Source organism: Melospiza georgiana, chromosome 16 (genome assembly GCF_028018845.1).
Source record: "Melospiza georgiana isolate bMelGeo1 chromosome 16, bMelGeo1.pri, whole genome shotgun sequence".
NCBI lineage: Eukaryota > Metazoa > Chordata > Aves > Passeriformes > Passerellidae > Melospiza > Melospiza georgiana.
In genome coordinates this window covers 540511-559789 of record NC_080445.1, presented here as the reverse complement: position 1 = coordinate 559789, position 19279 = coordinate 540511, and the positions used below count along the sequence as shown (strand labels likewise).

The window sequence follows — 19279 nt, the reverse complement described above, 5'->3', positions numbered from 1 at the left end:
TTTGACCAGACGCTGTTATGGGTGGGAATTTTTAATTGGAGGGAAAGTGGGGGGAAGGAGAGAAGTGAGAAACAACCATGGCAAAGGCATTTGTATCAGCTGGAGGCTGAGAACTGCCTCAGCCTCTGAAGCTTCACAAAACTTCACATGAAGTTCTCCCATGCAGTTTGGGGTTCCGATTGCTGAACAGGATAACCTTTTAATTGTTCCTCAAATGCTTCTCCTTTCCATAGGTTTGGCTTGCCCTTTGTGTTGCACTTGGAAAAAACAATTGCTTGGGATATTCTGCAGAAGGAAATACTGGAGAAGATGCAGTATTTCCTGCGGCCTGCAGCCTGCTTGCAGGTGAGACAAATGTGAGCTGTTGCATGCACAGGTTCCATTGCTCAGCCCTTTCTCAGCTCATTGGCACAGGCATCTTTGAGACCTTGTACATTTGCTTTATCATGTCAAATGTGTTCTAGGGTGAAGTCTTTGTCAGCCAGGGGCAGGTTGGGTTGGAGGCACTGAGGTGTCTCTGTTCTCCTGTCGCAGGTTTGCCCATTCAGCTTGCGAGTGGTCAGTGTTGTGGGCATAACGTACTTGCTACCTCAGGAGGAGCGACCCCTCTGCCACCCAACAGTGGAAAGGTGAGCCGGCCCTCAGTGCTGGGTGCTTCCCAGCAGTGCAGAGAGCTGTGTTAGCTGGGAGCTCGGTGTTTGCCATGCAGAAATGAGCAGTCCTGGTGGGGATGTGTGGAACGCACTGAGGAGCAGGCAAATGAGGGAGCATCCTCAGGAAGCTGTGTGAGAATACCTCAGTTGTGTGTCATGCCATCTGGAGTCTGTCCTCCCTGGAAATGGAGAACAGAATGAAAATATTACTCTCACTATTTAAAATTTTTTTCTTGTGCCTGTTGTTCTTTGGAATGTTGATAAATGCCTGATCTGTAACAGGTGTATGTTGCCTTGCAGAACTTGCATACTTGGGTGAAGGCATTTACCAGCTTTGCCTTGTGTTTTGCTGTGTGAATTCCTTTTACTCCTTTGCAAACCTCAGCTGTGGGAGTGAAGGAAGGGTGAAGGGCTTGTAGAGAGAAATTACATGCCTGTAGAAGATAATGTAGACTTTGGATTGAAGGATGGTCTGACTTATTTCTGCTCCTCCCTGCAGGGCATTGAAGTCATGCGGACAGGGGGGAACTGCTCATGTGAAATTAGTGGTAGAATGGGACAAAGAAACTAAAGATTAGTAAGTATGAAGTAAAAAACCTTAAACTGTGTTCAGCCCACAATTGCTGCTTGCAGCTTGCTTGTGTGAACTGTGCATCCTTCAGCAAACATGAGACCACTCAAACTCCACCTGTGCCCAGCCCCTGTCTGCAGGGGCAGCCTGGGGAGCAAGGGGATGTGCTGGTAAATGTGGTGTCTCCCTGATGCAGCTTGTTTGTGAATACAGAAGAGGAATATATTCCAGACTCTGAAAGCGTCCGCCAGCAGAGAGAGCTTCATCATCAACCTCAGATCTGCACTTTATCTCAGTGTTTCCAACTGTACACCAAAGAGGAACAGGTAGATACAGACTGTGTGCTCTGGCTTGTTCACATGCTGCAGGAACTCCCTCACTCCAGGCAGCTCTGTTGTGCAAACACCGATTCCTTGTGACAGGAGAATAGATTTGTAACACAAGATTAGTTATCTGTGCTGCTAACGGAGCTCCTCTGCAGTGAGAAGCTTGTGGGAGGTCCTGCTGCTGGGTTCTTTGCCTCCCAAATGTTGATACAAGGACTTAGTCCTCTCTTTGGCAATTTCCTCTGTGAAATACAGTGAATATGATAAAGGGTCAGGACAGTGTGCCTTCATGGGTTCAGTTCTGCAGGAAGGTGGCTGCTCCCCTGCTCTGGCTCTGCCCGTTGTGTGAGCCTGGAGGGCCAGGAGTGATGGTGTGCACAGGCAGGCTGGAGAGGGCTCTGACCTGGCCCCTGCCTGGCACATGGGAGCCATCTCAATTCCTGTGGTGGTCTCTAATCTGCTGCACAAAGGGCTCATCTGGAGATAGTCTTTGGACCCAGGATTGAACTGTGATAGTTTGGGAACCTCTCTCTCTTGTTGGTTCTTTCAGAGGTGGGGGAGGAGTTAAATCTCTGTGGCTGCTGAGTTCTCTGAGCACTGGGCTCGGTGGGAGGCTTGGGGGACAGGGAGAAGAGTCTTCAGTGTGTAACTCTGGGCTGTTGGGACTACAGAAGAAGGAGAGGGTTCCCAGAGGGCAGTGAGGTGTCAGAGGGGCATCCAAAGTACACCTTTCTTCTTTCTGCTCTGATTTTTTTCTGCTTTTTTTATCCTTGCTTTTTTTTTCTACTGCTGGTTTTCTTGAGACAATACTTTTCAGGCTGCCAAGCCTGCCTGCTTTTTTCCTTGGTTTTTCCTTTTCCTTCTCCACTTCCAAGGCACTGGTGTTTATAAGGTGCAAAAAGTCCTCTGCACAGCAGCACTGGCTGAATTCTGCCTTGCAGCAGAAAGTACCTCCTGAATGAGACACACATATCTCTGCCTGTCACTTTGAAAAGCATCACTGGGAACCCTGCATTTCCAGTGAGCTCGATAAGTGCTGGAGGGAGATGAGGCAGAGGGGTCAATGTCTGCATGGGGCTAGGGGCAGCAGGGGAGCAGGGGTGTGGTGCAAGCTGCCTTGGATTTGCAAACCAACACCCACTCCTGCCTGTTCCTTGTAGCTTGCCCCAGATGATGCATGGCGATGCCCACACTGTAAGCAGCTGCAGCAGGGTAGCATCACACTGAGCCTCTGGACCTTACCTGATGTTCTCATCATACATCTCAAAAGGTTTAGGCAGGTAAGGATGCCTGTGGTGTTGCTGAGGGACTGCTGAGTGATGTGAGTGAACTCCCCTCTTTAGGAGCAGCCATTCCGCCCTATGTGTTCCTCACCTGGGCTTTCCCAGGCATGGTGGCCTCGGCCTCTGCAGCTCATGCTCTTCTCTGTACACAGGAAGGAGACCGAAGGATGAAACTTCAGAACATGGTTAAGTTTCCCTTGAGTGGCTTGGACATGACTCCTCATGTTGTGAAACGCAGCCAGAGCAGCTGGAGCCTGCCATCACACTGGTCACCTTGGAGGAAACCCTATGGCCTCGGCAGGGATCCTGAGGACTACATCTATGACCTGTATGCTGTCTGCAACCACCATGGCACCATGCAAGGGGGACATTATACAGGCAAGTGTCCTGCTGTGCTGTCTGTGGGGGAGCCTTTCACAAAGATGCTGGTTATATTTCTGTATGGAGTCAGAAAGGGAGTCACTGATGGAAGCAGTGTCACAAGTTACAGAGGGTGACGGGAATGGAGCCTCCCCAAATGATGTTCTGTTCTGAGTGGTATTAGTGAACAAAGAAAGTCCTGAAATGTAAGCTGTTTATAATGTTCTGGCAGCCTCAGGCTTCCATCTTGCCAGTCAGACTGGAAGATGATGCCAGAATCCATCTGTCTCTTGCATTGTCTGAGTCCATCATAGCAGATAACCTTATGTTAAATGTCATGCAGCAAACCTGAGAGCAGTAGGAGTGAGAGAGTCTTACAGTAATGTATTGTTCCTTAGCTTATTGCAAGAATTCTGTGGATGGCCAGTGGTACTGCTTCGATGACAGTGAAGTTCAGCAGCTTTCTGAAAGTGAAGTCTGCAAGCAGACCGCTTACATCTTGTTCTACCAGCGGCGCACAGCGATCCCCTCGTGGTCTGCCAACAGCTCGGTGGCAGGTAAGCCCTGCTGGCCCTGTCCAGGGCTGCCTCTGACTTGTCTTCCTTGGGTACTTTGTCCTTCTGGGGAATTTTCCACCCAGCTCTGCTTAAACCCCCATTCTTGTGTCCCAGAACTCAGCGAGGCTTGTCTGAGTCTGTGGCTGGGTGTCAGAGGCCATGGCAACTTTCCAGCTCTTCTGCTAGGGCAGTTTTGGCAGGGAGATGGGGGAGCCCCTGTGCCCCATGGGTGACTGCTCAGAGCTGCCCTTGTGCAGGACATCAAATTGTGACTTGCTCCTTCCCTGTGGCAGCACTCTCAGTCCTAAGGAGGTGCCCATAGTGCATGTGTTGGTGGAATCCAGGGTGAGCTGTGGCCCCTGGAAAAAAGGGATTTTTGTGGCCTTGGGGTGGCAGCTGAAGTGCCAGTGCCTGTGTGCTGGTATTCACAGCACGCTGGGACAAGTGCAGATCTGACCATAAATGCTCCACAAGAGTACAGCCCTGTTCCCGTGGCAGTGTCTGGGTGCTGGGGCCATGAGGGCCAGCTCCAGGCTCAGGTGTGATCCAGGGCAGTGCAGCAGTGCCCGAGCCAGGGCTGCCCGGCTCTGCTGAAGTGTGTGTGTCCTGCAGGTGCGAGGTGTGACCCAGGGCAGTGCAGCAGTGCCCGACCCAGGGCTGCCCCGCTCTGCTGATGTGTGTGTGTGTCCCACAGGCTGTGAGGGCCAGCTCCAGGCTCAGGTGTGACCCAGGGCAGTGCAGCAGTGCCTGACCCAGGGCTGCCCCGCTCTGCTGATGTGTGTGTGTCCTGCAGGTGCGAGATGTGACCCAGGGCAATGCAGCAGTGCCTGACCCAGGGCTGCCCGGCTCTGCTGAAGTGTGTCTGTGTGTGTGTGTCCCACAGGCAGTGAGGGCCAGCTCCAGGCTCAGGTGTGACCCAGGGCAGTGCAGCAGTGCCCGAGCCAGGGCTGCCCCGCTCTGCTGAAGTGTGTGTGTGTCCCACAGGCTGTGAGGGCCAGCTCCAGGCTCAGGTGTGACCCAGGGCAGTGCAGCAGTGCCCGAGCCAGGGCTGCCCCGCTCTGCTGAAGTGTGTCTGTGTGTGTGTGTGTCCCGCAGGCTCCACCAGCTCGTCGCTGTGTGAGCACTGGGTCAGCCGGCTCCCGGGCAGCAAGCAGCCCAGCGTGGCCTCGGCCGCCTCCTCGCGCCGCACGTCGCTCGCCTCGCTCTCCGAGTCCGTGGAGCTCACCGGGGAGCGCAGCGAAGATGATGGTGTGTACCTCTCGTGGGGCTGCTTGTCCTCCTGGGGCACGATCCTTGCGGAAACAGCTGCAACATCTGTGGTTGAGAGGGATGGTTAGTCCAGCTGAGACAGGCAGGAGCTGGCTCGGTGGGAGCACGGGTGGGCTTCTGTCTCGTAGGAAAAGTTGGAGGACAGCGGGCAGGAACCTTAAGGAGCCTTTCAAAGAAAGCAAATGCCATCAATAAAACCTTTCAGTCAGGAACTTCTCGTGCTAGTGTTCTCTCTGGGTCTCACTGCATCACCTTTGCAGGGTGGCTGACAGAGTCCTGGCAGATTTAACATAAGCACTAATTACCTGCTGCTGTGCTTATGGATGGTCCCAAGGAGGGAGATGAAAACTCACCCATGTGTGCAAGTTACTGTTCAGTTCCTGGCTTTGCCTGGTTCCTCCACACATTGTCTTGTAACTTCTGAAAATGCAGAGCTTCATGGGTCAGTCAGAGCATTTGGAAGCTGCTGTGGAGATGCCCCTGCAGCAGTGCTGTGACAGCTGTCAGGCCCAACCATGGAAGTCACACTTCTAAAATACTTATATTTTGTTTTTCTAAATACAATTACATCACTTGATCTAGAGGTAGGAATCCTACTTTGCCTTTCACAGAATGCTCTGAGAAATATTCTTTAATACAGGATCATAATCCTAGCTGGTGATCTTGCCAGTTTCAAGGACTTTGGAGGTGCAAACCTTGTGTTTGATCTGTTGCTCAGGGATGAGAAAAGAATCTGGGTTATCAGTTAGAGGCTTCAGAAAGCTGCTCCTGGGTGACCCCTAGCATGTAACAGTTGTTGGATTCCTCATTCAACTTTTTTGCAAGAAGCTGTGCCTGCAGCCTGCGTGGAGATAAACATGGTGAGGTGTGGGTGGGCTGCTTGGCTCTCGTGGGGAAACGTGGATGGGTGGGGTAAACCAGCTGCACCTTGGCTTTCCCACTGAGACTGTCATGTGCTCTCTCTGCAGGAGGATTTTCAACTCGACCATTTGTGAGGAGTGTCCAGCGTCAGAGCTTGTCATCCAGATCCTCTGTCACCAGCCCGCTGGCAGTGAGTGAGAATGGTGTCAGGCCCTCGTGGTCACTCTCTGCAAAGCTGCAGTTCCGCTCCAACTCCCCATCGCGCTTCTCTGGAGATTCCCCAGTACATACCTCTGCTTCCACTCTGGAGAAGATTGGGGAAGCTGCTGACGATAAAGTTTCCACCTCGTGCTTTGGCAGCCTGAGGAATCTCTCTAGCAGCTACTTGGAGCCCTGTGACAGCAGTCGGCGAGAGCACAGGACAGCTCGCAGAGCCCCTTTGGCTGTCATGGAAGGGGCGTTCAGGGAAGAGTCCGTTGTAAGGACATCGAGCTCAGACCTTTCAGATGGCTATGGGAAAAGCTCTGTGCAGCCAGACAGGAATCACCCTGCTCTGGACCCTTTTGATAACAACAATCAAATCGCCTTTGTTGACCAGAGCGATTCTGTGGACAGCTCCCCAGTGAAGGAGGTGAAAGCCCCAGCTGGGACTGGGCTGGCTGTGGAGAAGGCACATGACACCCCTAAGAAGGGTCACAGCTCCAAAGGAGCTTCTGAGCCAGACAAAAGTTTGAGGAAGGGAAGGACAGTCTTAGCTACCCAAGAGAGCAAAGTCTCTCACTCTTCTCCTCCACTGAAGAGCTCTCAGAAAGCTTCCCGGTCTCGAAGTAAGGCAGACTCCTCGAGGGTCAGCGGGCGACACGGGTCTCCTGCTCCCACGCAGGCCAGGAAGGACCACAGCACAAAGCCCCTGGAGGCGTCTGTCCCTTCAGCTCCACAGAAGCAGAAGTCAGGTTCTTCTCCATCCTCCACAGCTGCCAAGAAAACCCCATCAGGCTCATTGACTAAGGGCTCTTCCTCTGGGAAGAGCCGGACTTCGGAGCGCAGCCTCAGCAGGGAGGGCTCCAAGGTCAGCCTGGGCTCGGATAAAACGAGCGTTACCAGCGGCTCCAGGACGAGCTCCCCGCGCATCAGCCACTCCAGGAGTGACAGCAGGGCGGTGGACAGCAGGCACGTGCGCAGCTCCTCCATGGCCAGCCTGCGCTCCCCGAGCGCTGCCGCGCGCTCCGGCCTCAAGAGGGACAGCAAGTCGGAAGAGAAGGGTTTGTCTTTCTTTAAATCAGCCTTAAGGCAGAAGGAGACACGGAGGTCGGCAGACCTGGGGAAGACAACAATGCTTTCAAAAAAGACAGGGAGTGTCAGTTCCAAGTCAGGCAGTAAAAACGTGCTGGAGGACAAACCGGATAAAGGTGGTGTCCCACCAGCCTCTCAAACCAATGCCAACATGACCACAAAAGAAAAACTTGTCTCAAAAGATGCCACATCTAACAAACATTCTCTGCTATCCAGTCGCAAGTCCAAGTCTTCCCAGCTAGATCCCGGAGTCCAGTCTCCTCCTTCCAGTGGCAAGCAGTCTGCTGACAAGCCGCTGAAAAAGTTACCTTCCAGCATGCAGGTGTCTGTACGGCCTTCTCTGGAACCTCAGTGAAATGCTGCAATCCAGGTGTCTTTTCTTCTGCTGAGAAGCTAATTTATTCTGAGCTCTTGTTTTTTGTTCATGTGCCTAATGTATGTTTTTGAGGAGAAGTTAACTGCAAGTTGTTAAAGCGCCTTTGATTCTGCCATCAAACCAAATAGCCACAGGCAGCCAGCACTGGTGCAAGTAGCCTAGCTGGAGTCGTTGAACATGAACGCAGCTGTCCCATAGCACTTGTACAGGAGTCTCTGTCGAAAGTGCAACAACTTTCTTCAGATTTGAGGGTTGGGACCTGCCCGCAGTTGTACTGACACTGGTGTGCTTTGTAGAGCTGTGAACTGATATTCCTTTGGTCTTGTTCTGAGTGGGCTGTGTCCACACTGGTGTATGGCCTTGTTCTGAGCTGTGGAGGATGCGAAGGAAACTGGAGAGACTGTCGCTTCTTTCTGCTCTCAACTCTCTGTCCCTGCTCCCCTCCATTTCCAAGCTTTCTAAAGGGCAATATTTCAACACTAATGTTGTTTCTCAGGTATATACTCAGCCAGTATAGGAGGGACTAGCATTAGTGACGGACAGAAAGGTACCTGTGTGTCTCTGTGCACGTCTGTGTAATAGATTTCCTTTTTGCATTCCAGCAGCAGGAAGTTTGAAATGTAACCTGCAGTTTTTGTTGCTGTGTCTGTGAAGAGTTTTGCTTTGTCCATACCCAAGGCAACCTCTAGCCTGTCCTGTTTCACTACTTTCTTCTGAAATGCTCTACTAAACAACAGAAGAAATCCCTGGGCAGCAGCTGCTGGCCAGCTCGTCCTGTGGAAGCAGTGCCATGGGAGAGTTACATCCACACACCTGGATGGCCATGATGCTGTCAGGATGGCTCTGTTCAAACTCCTGGGAAGCATTTCCTGATGTGCTCAGACCCTTATCCTAGAGGTGTAATTAAGCCTCCATTATCTCTAGGGGTGATGTTTAGACCAAGTGTCATCGTGCCCTCTCTGAGCATGCTTTGACAGGCCCCTTGGTGTGGGTTGTAGGGGCAGTTTTCCTGTTCCCCAGAGTGCTGTACATTCTTCCCTCTGGCCTGCCTGTCCCCTGCCCGTGGGACTGGCTGCCACATGTCCCTCAGTGGAAGGTTCCCCTTCTTGTTTGGATGACAGCCTCCACCAGGGTCAAAACACTACATCTACTGATGTCTTTGTTTACATGCCCTTCTTACAGGGGAGATTCCTCAAGGTCTGTAAGGTTCCTCTTAAGGTGGATTTCTTAAGTCCTTTTACATATATGTGGTGTAATCCTTTTTTTTTTAAATCCATGAGTTTTTATTGACATGCTGCATATCCTTTATCCACAGCCTGTTGTGTAGGTTGTGACAAGCTGGGCAATGTGCTGGGCAGGCTCTCTGCTGAGTGAGGTCTGTGCCTGTCCAGCCCAATGGCAGAGCTTGGGCCAGGGACGTGTGTGCTCTGTCCCATCAGCATAACAAACTGGCCTCTGCCCCCTCCCTTGCTGAGGTCCTGCTTGCCCTGCAGGCAGCCTTGCCCCCAGGACACCTTGCTGCTCTGGGATCACTTTTCTGCTCAGCACACACCTGCAGCAGGCTTGGGGAGGAGGGCTTGGGGGCAGCAGGCTCCTGGTGTGTGTGGGGCTGGGCTGGGAGTGCCCTCGAGCTGGGGTCAGTGTGGGATGAGCCCACCTGCCATGGAGCCCTTGCAGGGTCCTGGTGATGTCCTGCTGCATCCCCTCCACGTGCTCCAGCAGTGCCCACAGCCTGAGGTGGAATGCCCTGCCTGTTCCAACCCAGACATGACTGTCCCCCCATGCATTCCTTCGCCCAGGCATTGTTTCAGTCTCATTTATTGCAGCAACGAGAAGCAAAGATTGCATTGCTTGCTTCTGAAATGTATGACTTGGATTATTCATGGATTATTTTCTGTTACATCCAGCAGAGCAGATAAGACTTGCTTCACATTGCAGTACTTAAATTACTCCCTGAAATGTTGATGTTGAAGTATTTGTTTAAGGTTTTATCTGTATTAAGGTCTTACACTGTCTTGGCTCTTCTCTTGTAACAACTCTTCTAGCAAGAATGTAATTCCGGTGGCTTACGCTGGCTCCGTTTGGGATCTTTTAATAGACAGAACTACTTTCTGTGCATTTTGCCATGGACATTTGTGAAAGGTTATTTTTATCAAATGACATTTTTTTCATGTCATCATTCACTGGAGGAGTTTAAACTGGAAGCTGGTGTGTGGGTTTTGAGGTGGTTTGCTCCTGTGCTGCATGCCTGACTGAAGGGAATTTGGAGCCATGTCCAAACCCATGTTTGAGCTGAACACCAGTTCAGTGTTTCTATCTGTAGCAAGATAATGGTCCTTGGAGCTCTCATTTGGGTAGAAGGGAGATGGAGGTCCTGGTATTCCAGCAGCTGATAAAAGTAATTGAACCTCTGCGATCCCATGAGAAGCCGATCTCACTCTCTTTCTGCACATTCTCCATAATTCCTGATGCTAATTGCTGCCAGCTCCAGCCCTATCTGCTCTCTCAATGCAGCCAGCCTGGATTTCTGTCCCTCTGGAAGGGCAGCTCTGTGCACAGGCTCCTTGCTGTGCAGTGTGATAGGCAGGAGGGCTGCCCTGCAGTGCCCTTGTCCCTGAGCGGGTGGAGCTGCTCCTCTCGGGTGGGTTTCCTGCTCAGGGAGTTTGGCTTGGGGTGCACCAGGCAAAGGGGTTTGGCTTAGCAGGGTGCACCAGGGCTCCTGTGGGACATGAGACATGCACTGTGCACAATGGGGGAGTGTGAGCCTGTGGGGAGTGCATCCTGCTCGTGTCTGTGTCTGTACCAGGGGCCTTGGGAGCAGCCCCTGCTGTCCCTGCACAGCTCTGCCTGTCTGTGTCACACATCTTCAGTAGTCAGTGAGCTTCCTTGCACAGGACAGGCTTGAAGGGTGAGGGAAACACTGTTCTCTGGGAGTGTTAATCGAAGCCTTGTTGCTGTTACAGTCCTGACTCCATCAGTGAAGTAGGATAAATGTTTCAGAAATGGCATGTAGGTTATTACAGGCCCTACTTAAAGGGGAAAATCATCAGTCTTCTCTCCTTGCTTTAAAGCAGACTTCTCTCTTGTCCCTTTCATGTGTAGGAGCTCCTGTCCATGGTGTTGTGTTGTCCAGCTGCCAGGATGTGGCATGGTACCAGGGAACACTCGAGAGAGGGATCTGCCAAGTCCTAGATGCCAGCACCACCGTGGCTTTGCCGGTGGATCCTTCAAGCAGCAGTGGCTTGAGCTGTTCTGGAGCAGCTGCATGTACATGGTCACATCTTAAAGTTCCTGTTGGCCATCAGAAGCACTCGTGGCTGTGGGGGAGGTGGGCTCTGCCATCTCCCAGAGGCTGCTGCTGCCCAGGGACCTCTGCCTGCCCTGGGTGGTGGCATGTAGGGCCTGGAAGTCTCACTGGCATCTGAGTGTGATGGGAGCAGCTCTGCCAGCTCTGTCCTGCCCAGCCTGGCTGGGCTGGCGGGGTCTGGGGCCTTCCTGCCAAGGTCCTGGGAGCCAGGAACAGCTCACAGTGATGGGCAATGCCTGGGAAGGGAGGCCCAGGCATGGCCCTGCTCCCAGACAGGTGAGCTCCAAGGCAAAGCAGCGTTCAGGCAGAGTGTTTCCAGCTGGCTTTGGGTTGGTTTGCCTGTGCCAGCGTGGGACCTGCATTTCACCCCACATCCCCAGTCTGCCACTTGCTCCTGCTCCTGGAATTGGCCCCTGGGCACAGGAGAGCAGCGCCTTCATTCCAGTGCTCAATTCCTACAGGAGTCACCTAGAGACTTTTTTTTACCCTTTTTGGGCTGTGTCTTTTGGACAGTGTTTAGTAGTATTCAAGTTATAAGCACATTTTCAACGACGTGTATTGAAGAGGCACCTTTTATTTGTATTAATCACATTTGATAGACAATTTGGTGCCTGCAGTTCTCTGTAACTTGTGTCTCACTTTGGGTGTGTAAATTGTTAACCCTTTCACACTTATCAAATACGGATTAATAAAAACAAGATGCTTAGGATAGAAAGCTAGCAGCTTAATTGCACTTCTCCCACTGCAAGTGCCCTCACCGCTGTCGCTGCAGGGGTTTTGCTTTCTGAAGCTGCAACTGGAGCATGCCCAGCATTGTCCTCGGTGTGAGGCAGCCTGCATGGCCCTGCTGTCCCCCCGCATGTCCCTCCTAACTATGCAAGCCTCTCGCCCAGCCGTGGCTCTGGGGCAGGCTTGGAGCCTGTGCTGGCCCTGCTGCTGGCACACAGGAGCATGTCCCTGGGTTCTGCTTCCTTTGCACATCTCTGGCTCTTTCCTTTGCAGGATTCTGCGTTACTGACAAGGCTGCAGCGTAACGTAAGGTTAGAGGGATTGGAGCAGGGAAATGAGAACAAACTGATTTCTCTTTTGTGTTGTTTTTCCTTTTGTTGGCAGGGCAACCTGCTCGGGGTTCTGTGTGCAGCCTGGCATTGCATGCAGCATGAGGGGCTGTGAGCAGGGCACACAGAGCTGCTGTGAGTGTCCTTGTCAGGGCAGCTGTTCCCTGCTGTTCCCTGCTGCCCAGGCTGCTCTTGGGGCTTTGCCTGCCTCTCTGGGGGAGCCCTGGGCTGCCCGGCCGTGCTCAGAGTGCCCTGGTGCTGGGGTGCTGGGGTTGGAGCCATGTCCTGTGGGCAGCCCTGTGTGCTGCACGGCCAGGGCAGCTGCCCTGGGCTTCCTGCAGGTCCCAGGACTCCTCCTTTGGTGCCCTCCCCTTGGTCAGCTGGCATGGAGAGGGTGTGGAAACAACATTCCAAATAATTTCACTGTTGGGTGGTGGTGGTTTTTGTTTTTGTTTTGTTGTTTTTTTTTTTTTGTTTTATTTTGGTTTGGTTTAGGTTTTTTTAAATCTTTGTCATTTGCCTACTAATCCAAAAGAATTTGGCAGTATCTAATGATACCTGTGGAGGGAACTGAAATTTAGTTTTAATCTGTGGTGAGATGAAAGTCCTACGTGGTTTTCTCAACAAAAGCATCGTAAAGCAGTTACTGTTAAGAGCTTTATTTTGTAGAAGAAAAGCACCTGAAGACTTGTACAATGTCTGTGTTAGACCTGAAGGCTTAGGGACTCTGTTTTTTGGAAGGTGATAGCACTCAATTTATCTGCAAATAGTGTTTTTTAAAAGACACAGATTAAAACTAAGTGTAACCACCAGTCCCGGCTCTCTCAGCCCTGCAGCGCGCACGGGCTGGCCTCAGGCTCGTGTGCCATTTGTGAGTGCAATAACCCCTTTGGAGGTGCTACACTGCCTTGGGTAGGGTAACACAAGGGAATCCAGGCCACCGGTGGCTCCTTCATTGTCCTGTGGCCTTCCAAGTATGAATTTGTACAGATTTGCTCACCACCTGTGCCTCACCATTGGTTAAAATTGAATTTTAAGTCCTGTTGCAAATGCAATTTCTCTTCTGGACACAATGTCAGATTTTACACTGGAATATCTACAGTTCTCAAACTGCATGTCACATCACTGTACCTGGTACAGGGACGTGGGGCTTTCCCACACCTTTGATATTCTCCTCTGTATTTTAATGTTTTTGACCTGTACAGTAATTGGAAAGCAGGCTGTCTACTTGGGGTTGAACATTGTACCATAAATTTTAAATTATTTGAGGACAACTGCATGAGACTGTGTCAATGCCTTTTATTATTTATTTGTATGTTTTATTATTCGAGGTGTATGCACTTTTAATATGCAGAATTTATATTTTTATGTTAAAAATCATTTTCTTTCAGAAAGAAGAGTTTGAATATGAGGAATTGGAATTAAGTGCAAAAAGGGGAATATGTAATAAAATACAATAAATTTATTACTAGGCATCCTGCCTGAGTGAGCGTTTTTCCAGGCTGCAGCTTCAGCCTTGCTGTGTTCCTGCCCTGCCTGCTCTGGGCGCAGGGTGGGGGCACAGGAGCTTCCCCAGGGCTGCTTTGGGGACACAGAGGCAGAGCCTGGCTTGGGCTCAGCCTGTGTGCTGGGGAGGGCAGGGCAGGGGAGGGCTCCTGCTGCCCCTGTGCTGTCCTGATGCTTCTCTCTCCACAGACCCTCACCCAGCGCTGCCCTGCTCGGAGGGGTGTGGGACCTGCACCAGAGCCACTGCTGGTGAGTGGGGCCCTGAGCCCAGGGCAGGGGGAGGTGCTCGGGTTCCTCTGTGCTGCAGGAGGGCTCACAGCTGCCCAGGCAGAGCTGGGAGTGCTCCCTGCCCCTCCATCCCTCCATCCATCCATCATCCATCCATCCATCATCCATCCATCCATGCATCCATCCATCCATGGTTCCATCCATCCATCCATCCATGCATCCATCCATCCCTCCATCCATCCATCCCTCCATCCATCCATCCCTCCATCCGTGGTTCCATCCATCCATCCATCCCTCCATCCCTCCATCCCTCCATCCCTCCATCCCTCCATCCCTCCATCCATCCATCCATCCATCCATCCATCCATCCATCCATCCATGCATCCATCCCTCCATCCCTCCATCCATCCATCCATCCATGCATCCATCCCTCCATCCCTCCATCCATCCATCCATCATCCATCCATCCATCCATCCATCCATGCATCCATGCATCCATCCATGGTTCCATCCATCCATCCATGCATCCATGCATCCATCCATCCATCCATGCATCCATCCATCCATCCATGGTTCCATCCATCCATGGTTCCATCCATCCATCCATCCATCCATCCATCCATCCATCCATCCATCCATCCATCCATCCATCCATCCATCCCTCGTGTCTCAGCCCCCCGCATGAAGGGGCTGCTCAGTGCCAGAGCAGTTCCCTGCCACCCCCAGCCCTGCCCTTGCCCCCTGCCACGCACAGCACTGAGGCCAGGCTCCCCACAGGAGGGACACGTGGCCCCAGCTCCTGTGGCATTTGGGGCCAGGAGACCCCCAGGCACATCCCCGCCCCTCCAGGAGACCCTCAGGCCAGCCCTGCTACAGCATGGCCAGAGGTATTGGGGGCTGGGGTGGCTTCAGGGGTTCTGCCAGCAGCAGACACGGGAGGCTTGAAGCTCCTCCAGCTCTGTGCTAATTAAAGATCATTTTTCCTTTAGCAGGGTGAGCAGCGGTGGCTCCAGACATGGAGGAGGGTGAGGATGGGCTGCTCCTGCTGCCACCCCCCAGCCCAGCGAGGAGGAGGAGGAGGATGGAGCAAGGCAGGAGCAGGACGGGCTGCCTCTCCTGGTGCTGAATGGAAAACCTCTGTCCCTGGTGGGTTGTTTGCAGTGACCCAGCCGGGCTGGGAGAGCTGTGCAGGCACAGCCCCTGCCGGGCTGCCCAGTCTCGGGGCAGAGGGGGCACAGATTGGGCAGCCCAGGGTCTCCTCTGGGCCCAAGGATGGAAGGATGTGCCCCACCCTGAGCCTGCAGCCCTCTGTGCTGTGCCCTCGGATCAGTGCATCAGGGGCTGGCTTGGGCATCACAAACTCACCTTTCAACACGATTTTTGGTTCTCTAGGGTTCCTTTTCTCTCCTCCTCCGTGCATATTTTTGCAGGAGGGGACTGTTGCACAGGTGAGCAGCATTGTCACCCCCATGCCCTCAGTGCTCACCAAAGGGGAAGTTGTCAGTGACTCCCCCTGTTGCCCAAATCCCCAGATGGGGTGTCCTGTCCCCGTGCCTGGCAGTGGTTACACAAATGGTGATGTTGGTGTGTCCATCAACAGCTGTGCTGCATGAGCCCTTGCCCACAGGGTCCTGGGGCCCTGGGGGATGCATGGTCCCTGCCAGGGAGCCTTGGTCTGTGTTTCCATCCATCCATCCATCCATCCATCCATCCATCCATCCATCCATCCATCCATCCATCCTGCTGGGAGTGGTGAGCTGGAGCTGAGCCTGGGAGCTGCCCTGGCCAGTCAGGCACACGAGTCCCACCCCTACTGTGTACCAGAGACACTGCTTCACAGCTTGTGTGGAAATGGGGATGGCAGATGTCATATTAAATCATGGGGTCATCATTTATTTATAGGTGATTACATTAAAGAGAGATTAATATAGCCGAAGGCTTTGCAGAATTAGAGTTAATGTACTTGTGTTTATTGTATTTGCCAACATTTCTGCAATCCAGCTGGATTTTCTGGCCACAGGATTTAACAGTGAGCCCAGTGCCATCCTCCAGCCTCCCTGGGAGGGGGGTGCAAGGTTCATGTAGAACATCTGAGAACTTTGATCCTGGAGTGCTCAGTTCTGCTGCCTCCCACTCTGAGGGTCTGTGGGCAGCACCTGGGGCAGGGCAGGGCCCAGCAATGCTTGGGGTGGGTTGGGAGGGGAGCCCGGGGCTGGCGCTCCCAGGCTGGATTATGCTGTGTTTCACTGGGATCAGACCAGGCAGAGCTGGGCACAGGGCTCTGAACCCTGGGCAGGGGCTGTGTCCCTGAGGAGCAGCCGTGGGGCAGTGCCAGGTGTTTCCTTGGCCCTGTCACTGTCCCATGGGCTGCAGGGTGTGCTGCCAGCTCAGGGGGCACCAGCAGAGCTGCCCTGCTGATGGATGCACCAGAGGAGCCAGGAACAGCCTGTGCGTGGCTGGAGGTGCCAAAGCACACAGGAATGGTCCCTGGTTGTGCCAGTCAGGACTGAGAGTGCAGAGTGGGTGCCTGGTGGGACACTGCCTGCCTCTGAGAGCCACAACAAACCCGGGTTTGGGAGGCTGTCAATAAATTGTAACACATTAGGCACTGTCACCCCTACCCCTGGACTCTTAAATTTTGCTCTAATTGGAGTATTGCTTTTCCTTCCTCAGCACTTTTTCCCCTCGGCCAGGTATCGATCCTGGCTCTGTGGGGATCTGGGCTAACTGTTGGCAATTTATGGGAACATAAAACTAGTCCATCGTAGAGCAAAAACCCAGCTTTTAATAAGAAATGGCGACATCAGCCAGAGGCTGATTCCAAGGTGGGTTTACCATTTTACTGTGGGTCCCCAGGTCAGGGGAGCAGGGGCTGTTCGGGGACCATCAGGGACCATCAGAAGCCTCCTGGGCAGGGGCGGCCTGAGGGGCTTTTGAAGATGTGGGATCTCCTTTCTGGTCTCCTGTGCCCCTTCCCATGGTGGCTGAGGGTCTGGCTCGGGTCCCCTGACCCCACAGGACCTGGGTCCATGATGTGTCCCCTCCTGCCTTGGTCTCTGCTGTGTGTGACAGGAGCTGGTGGGCAGCAGGCTGGGCTGGGGCTGCAGGAGATCACTGCCAATGAGGGGCTCTGGTGCTGGGCAACCTCCCCAACCCCTTCACGTGTCCTTGCTCAGCTCCCCCAGCCCCTGGGGCTCTCCCCTGGTGATGGATGCTGGTGGCTTTGTGGAGTGAGGCTGGTTGTGAATTCCTGACCCGTGGGCCTTTATCCTGTTGGGGTGTTCCTGCAGCTTTGGGGGTGTGGGGTCCTTGGGGAGCAGGTCCCTCGGATTAGGAGGCACCTGGCACTCCCAGCCCAGCTCCCAGCCCTATGGGAGCTCCCGAGCATCCCTCACTCCCAAACCAGCTCCAGCCCTGGCAGGAGCTCCCGAGCATCCCTCACTCCCAGCCCAGCTCCAGCCCCTATGGAGCTCCTGAGCATCCCTCACTCCCAAACCAGCTCCAGCCCTGGCAGGAGCTCCCGAGCATCCCTCACTCCCAGCCCAGCTCCAGCCCCTATGGAGCTCCCGAGCATCCCTCACTCGCAGCCCAGCTCCAGCCCTATGGGAGCTCCCGAGCATCCCTCACTCCCAAACCAGCTCCCAGCCCCTACGGAGCTCCCGAGCATCCCTCACTCCCAAACCAGCTCCCAGCCCCTATGGAGCTCCCGAGCATCCCTCACTCCCAAACCAGCTCCAGCCCCTATGGAGCTCCCGAGCATCCCTCACTCCCAGCCCAGCTCCAGCCCCTATGGGAGCTCCCGAGCATCCCTCACTCGCAGCCCAGCTCCAGCCCCTATGGAGCTCCCGAGCATCCCTCACTCCCAGCCCAGCTCCAGCCCCTATGGAGCTCCCGAGCATCCCTCACTCGCAGCCCAGCTCCCAGCCCCTATGGAGCTCCCGAGCATCCCTCACTCGCAGCCCAGCTCCAGCCCCTATGGAGCTCCCGAGCATCCCTCACTCGCAGCCCTGCTCCATCCCTCGCTCCCCGCCCAGCCAGCAGACGGTCGCTCTGCCCTGTCTGTGTCACGCAGCCCCAGGGCGTGTCGTGTTGGGTGTCCCGGTGCTGTAACAGCTGCTCTCCCCGCCATTTGCTGCCATCTAATTGTGGTTTTATTGAAATGAGTCTAAATTGTCTGGGAATACATTAGCTCGCTGTCCCTGTGGCGCGCACTCCGTTAGATGTGAGCGCTCCGCAGATCGCTCCCGTTTTTAATCTTGCAGAACCGGCTCCCTGGAGAGCGGCTGCACTTCCCAACAGCCCTGATGAGTTTCCAGGGCTGGGGTCAGACTGTTTGGCAGTGGTAATGGGGCCGGGGGCCGCTCTGTGCTCCAGACTGTGAATAACGCCGCGGCTGCTGCCCCGCTCCCTCTGCTCCAGCGTGAGCGCCGCAAAGCAGCTCCCGGAGCCCCCAGGACAGTCTTGAAGCACTTTAGTATTTTGCGAATGATTTATTGAGGGTAACGAGCAGATGATAGACCGCATTTCAAGGTGTGGATTATCTATTAGAGCTCATGTTGAAGGCATCTGCGCTGACAAGCTGCTGCCGAGCGAGGCAAGCACCAGCGGTCTGCTGTGTGGCAGGAGGGGTCAGCACCTCCTGCCGCAGCTCGGAGACAGCCCAGTGCCCTCCCGCTGCCCTGGCACAGCGCCGAGCCCCTGCCCCTGCCCGGGGGCACCGTCCTGCCATGGCTCACAGCTCCTGCCATGGCTCACAGCTCCTGCCGTGCCCGGTCAGCAGGAACCTGGAGGCGGCTCCCCGGTGCTGGGTGGTTCATGGGCTGTGGCATCACCTCTGCCGCTGAGGGAGGGAGGTGGGCAGGGGCTCCACTGATGTCTCGGGTGATTTGCCTTGCAGGGCCGGTCGTGCCCCCAGGACCTGCGGTGCTGCCCCACCCGTGGCCCGGTGGGTCCGCGCTCCCCGGAAGGCGCTGGCTGCGGGACACGAAGCTCTTTGCGCTCCAGGGTCTGCGGGACACGAAGCTCTTTGCGCTCCAGGGTCTGCCCTGCATCGTCTTTCACCCCTCCTGCAGTCGGTGCCGCCCGTCCCCGTGTGGCACAGCCAAGCCGGGCCCAAAGGGGGCCCTGTGGGCTCGGAGTGACCGCGAATGGACATTGTCCCCTGGGCACCCCTTCTCTGCTGCGGGGGCTGCCCTCTTGCTGTGCTGGCTTCGTTACATCGAGATTAATGCTGGTTATTGGGAGTTTTTATCACCTCAATGTTTCCCCTCAGCTCCTGAAAACAGCTTCTGCCCGGATTTATTACCTGGCAGATAAATACAAGTGCAGGTTTATTTTGTCTCCCTGTTCATCAGAAAGGAATGAAAATGTAAGCAAAATAGTAAAAATAAAATAGACTCAGTTTTTCTTTAATTGACCTTTGATTTTTAACGTAATACCTTCCCCATGTTGCTGCTTCAGCCTTTAATTTCTCTCGGTGAAGTGGCTGTGTTCAATGATTCATTCTGTCCTGAGGCAAAGCACACACTGTAATTGGTTTTTAACTTCCTGGAATGTCAAAGCCAGGATTGAAATTTTACGTATCACACCACCAATTCAATACTGGCTTTAATAATAATGTTGCAGAAAGGA

At 53.8% G+C, this 19279-nt stretch overlaps 1 protein-coding gene across 4 annotated transcripts in view; it reads left to right on the top strand.

Moving 5' to 3' along the window:
* USP31 (ubiquitin specific peptidase 31) overlaps window positions 1-19018 on the top strand; it is a 34454-nt gene extending 15436 nt beyond the window's left edge. The window contains exons 8-19 of one of the 4 annotated variants that reach the window (XR_009115301.1): window positions 234-345; window positions 535-629; window positions 1153-1230; window positions 1421-1550; window positions 2711-2830; window positions 2986-3211; window positions 3592-3750; window positions 4846-4998; window positions 5988-8045; window positions 13610-13669; window positions 14638-14794; window positions 18546-19018. Coding sequence is in view for 1 of the 4 variants with exons in the window: in XM_058035364.1 (XP_057891347.1) it covers window positions 234-345; window positions 535-629; window positions 1153-1230; window positions 1421-1550; window positions 2711-2830; window positions 2986-3211; window positions 3592-3750; window positions 4846-4998; window positions 5988-7528 (2614 nt within the window). In the remaining 3 variants the exon portion in view is untranslated. Of the gene's footprint in view, window positions 1-233; window positions 346-534; window positions 630-1152; window positions 1231-1420; window positions 1551-2710; window positions 2831-2985; window positions 3212-3591; window positions 3751-4845; window positions 4999-5987; window positions 13380-13609; window positions 13670-14637; window positions 14795-18545 lie in introns of those variants that run through there. The other 3 variants (XR_009115302.1, XR_009115300.1, XM_058035364.1) reach the window with 3 other exon arrangements.
* Window positions 19019-19279: the final 261 nt, after the last annotated feature.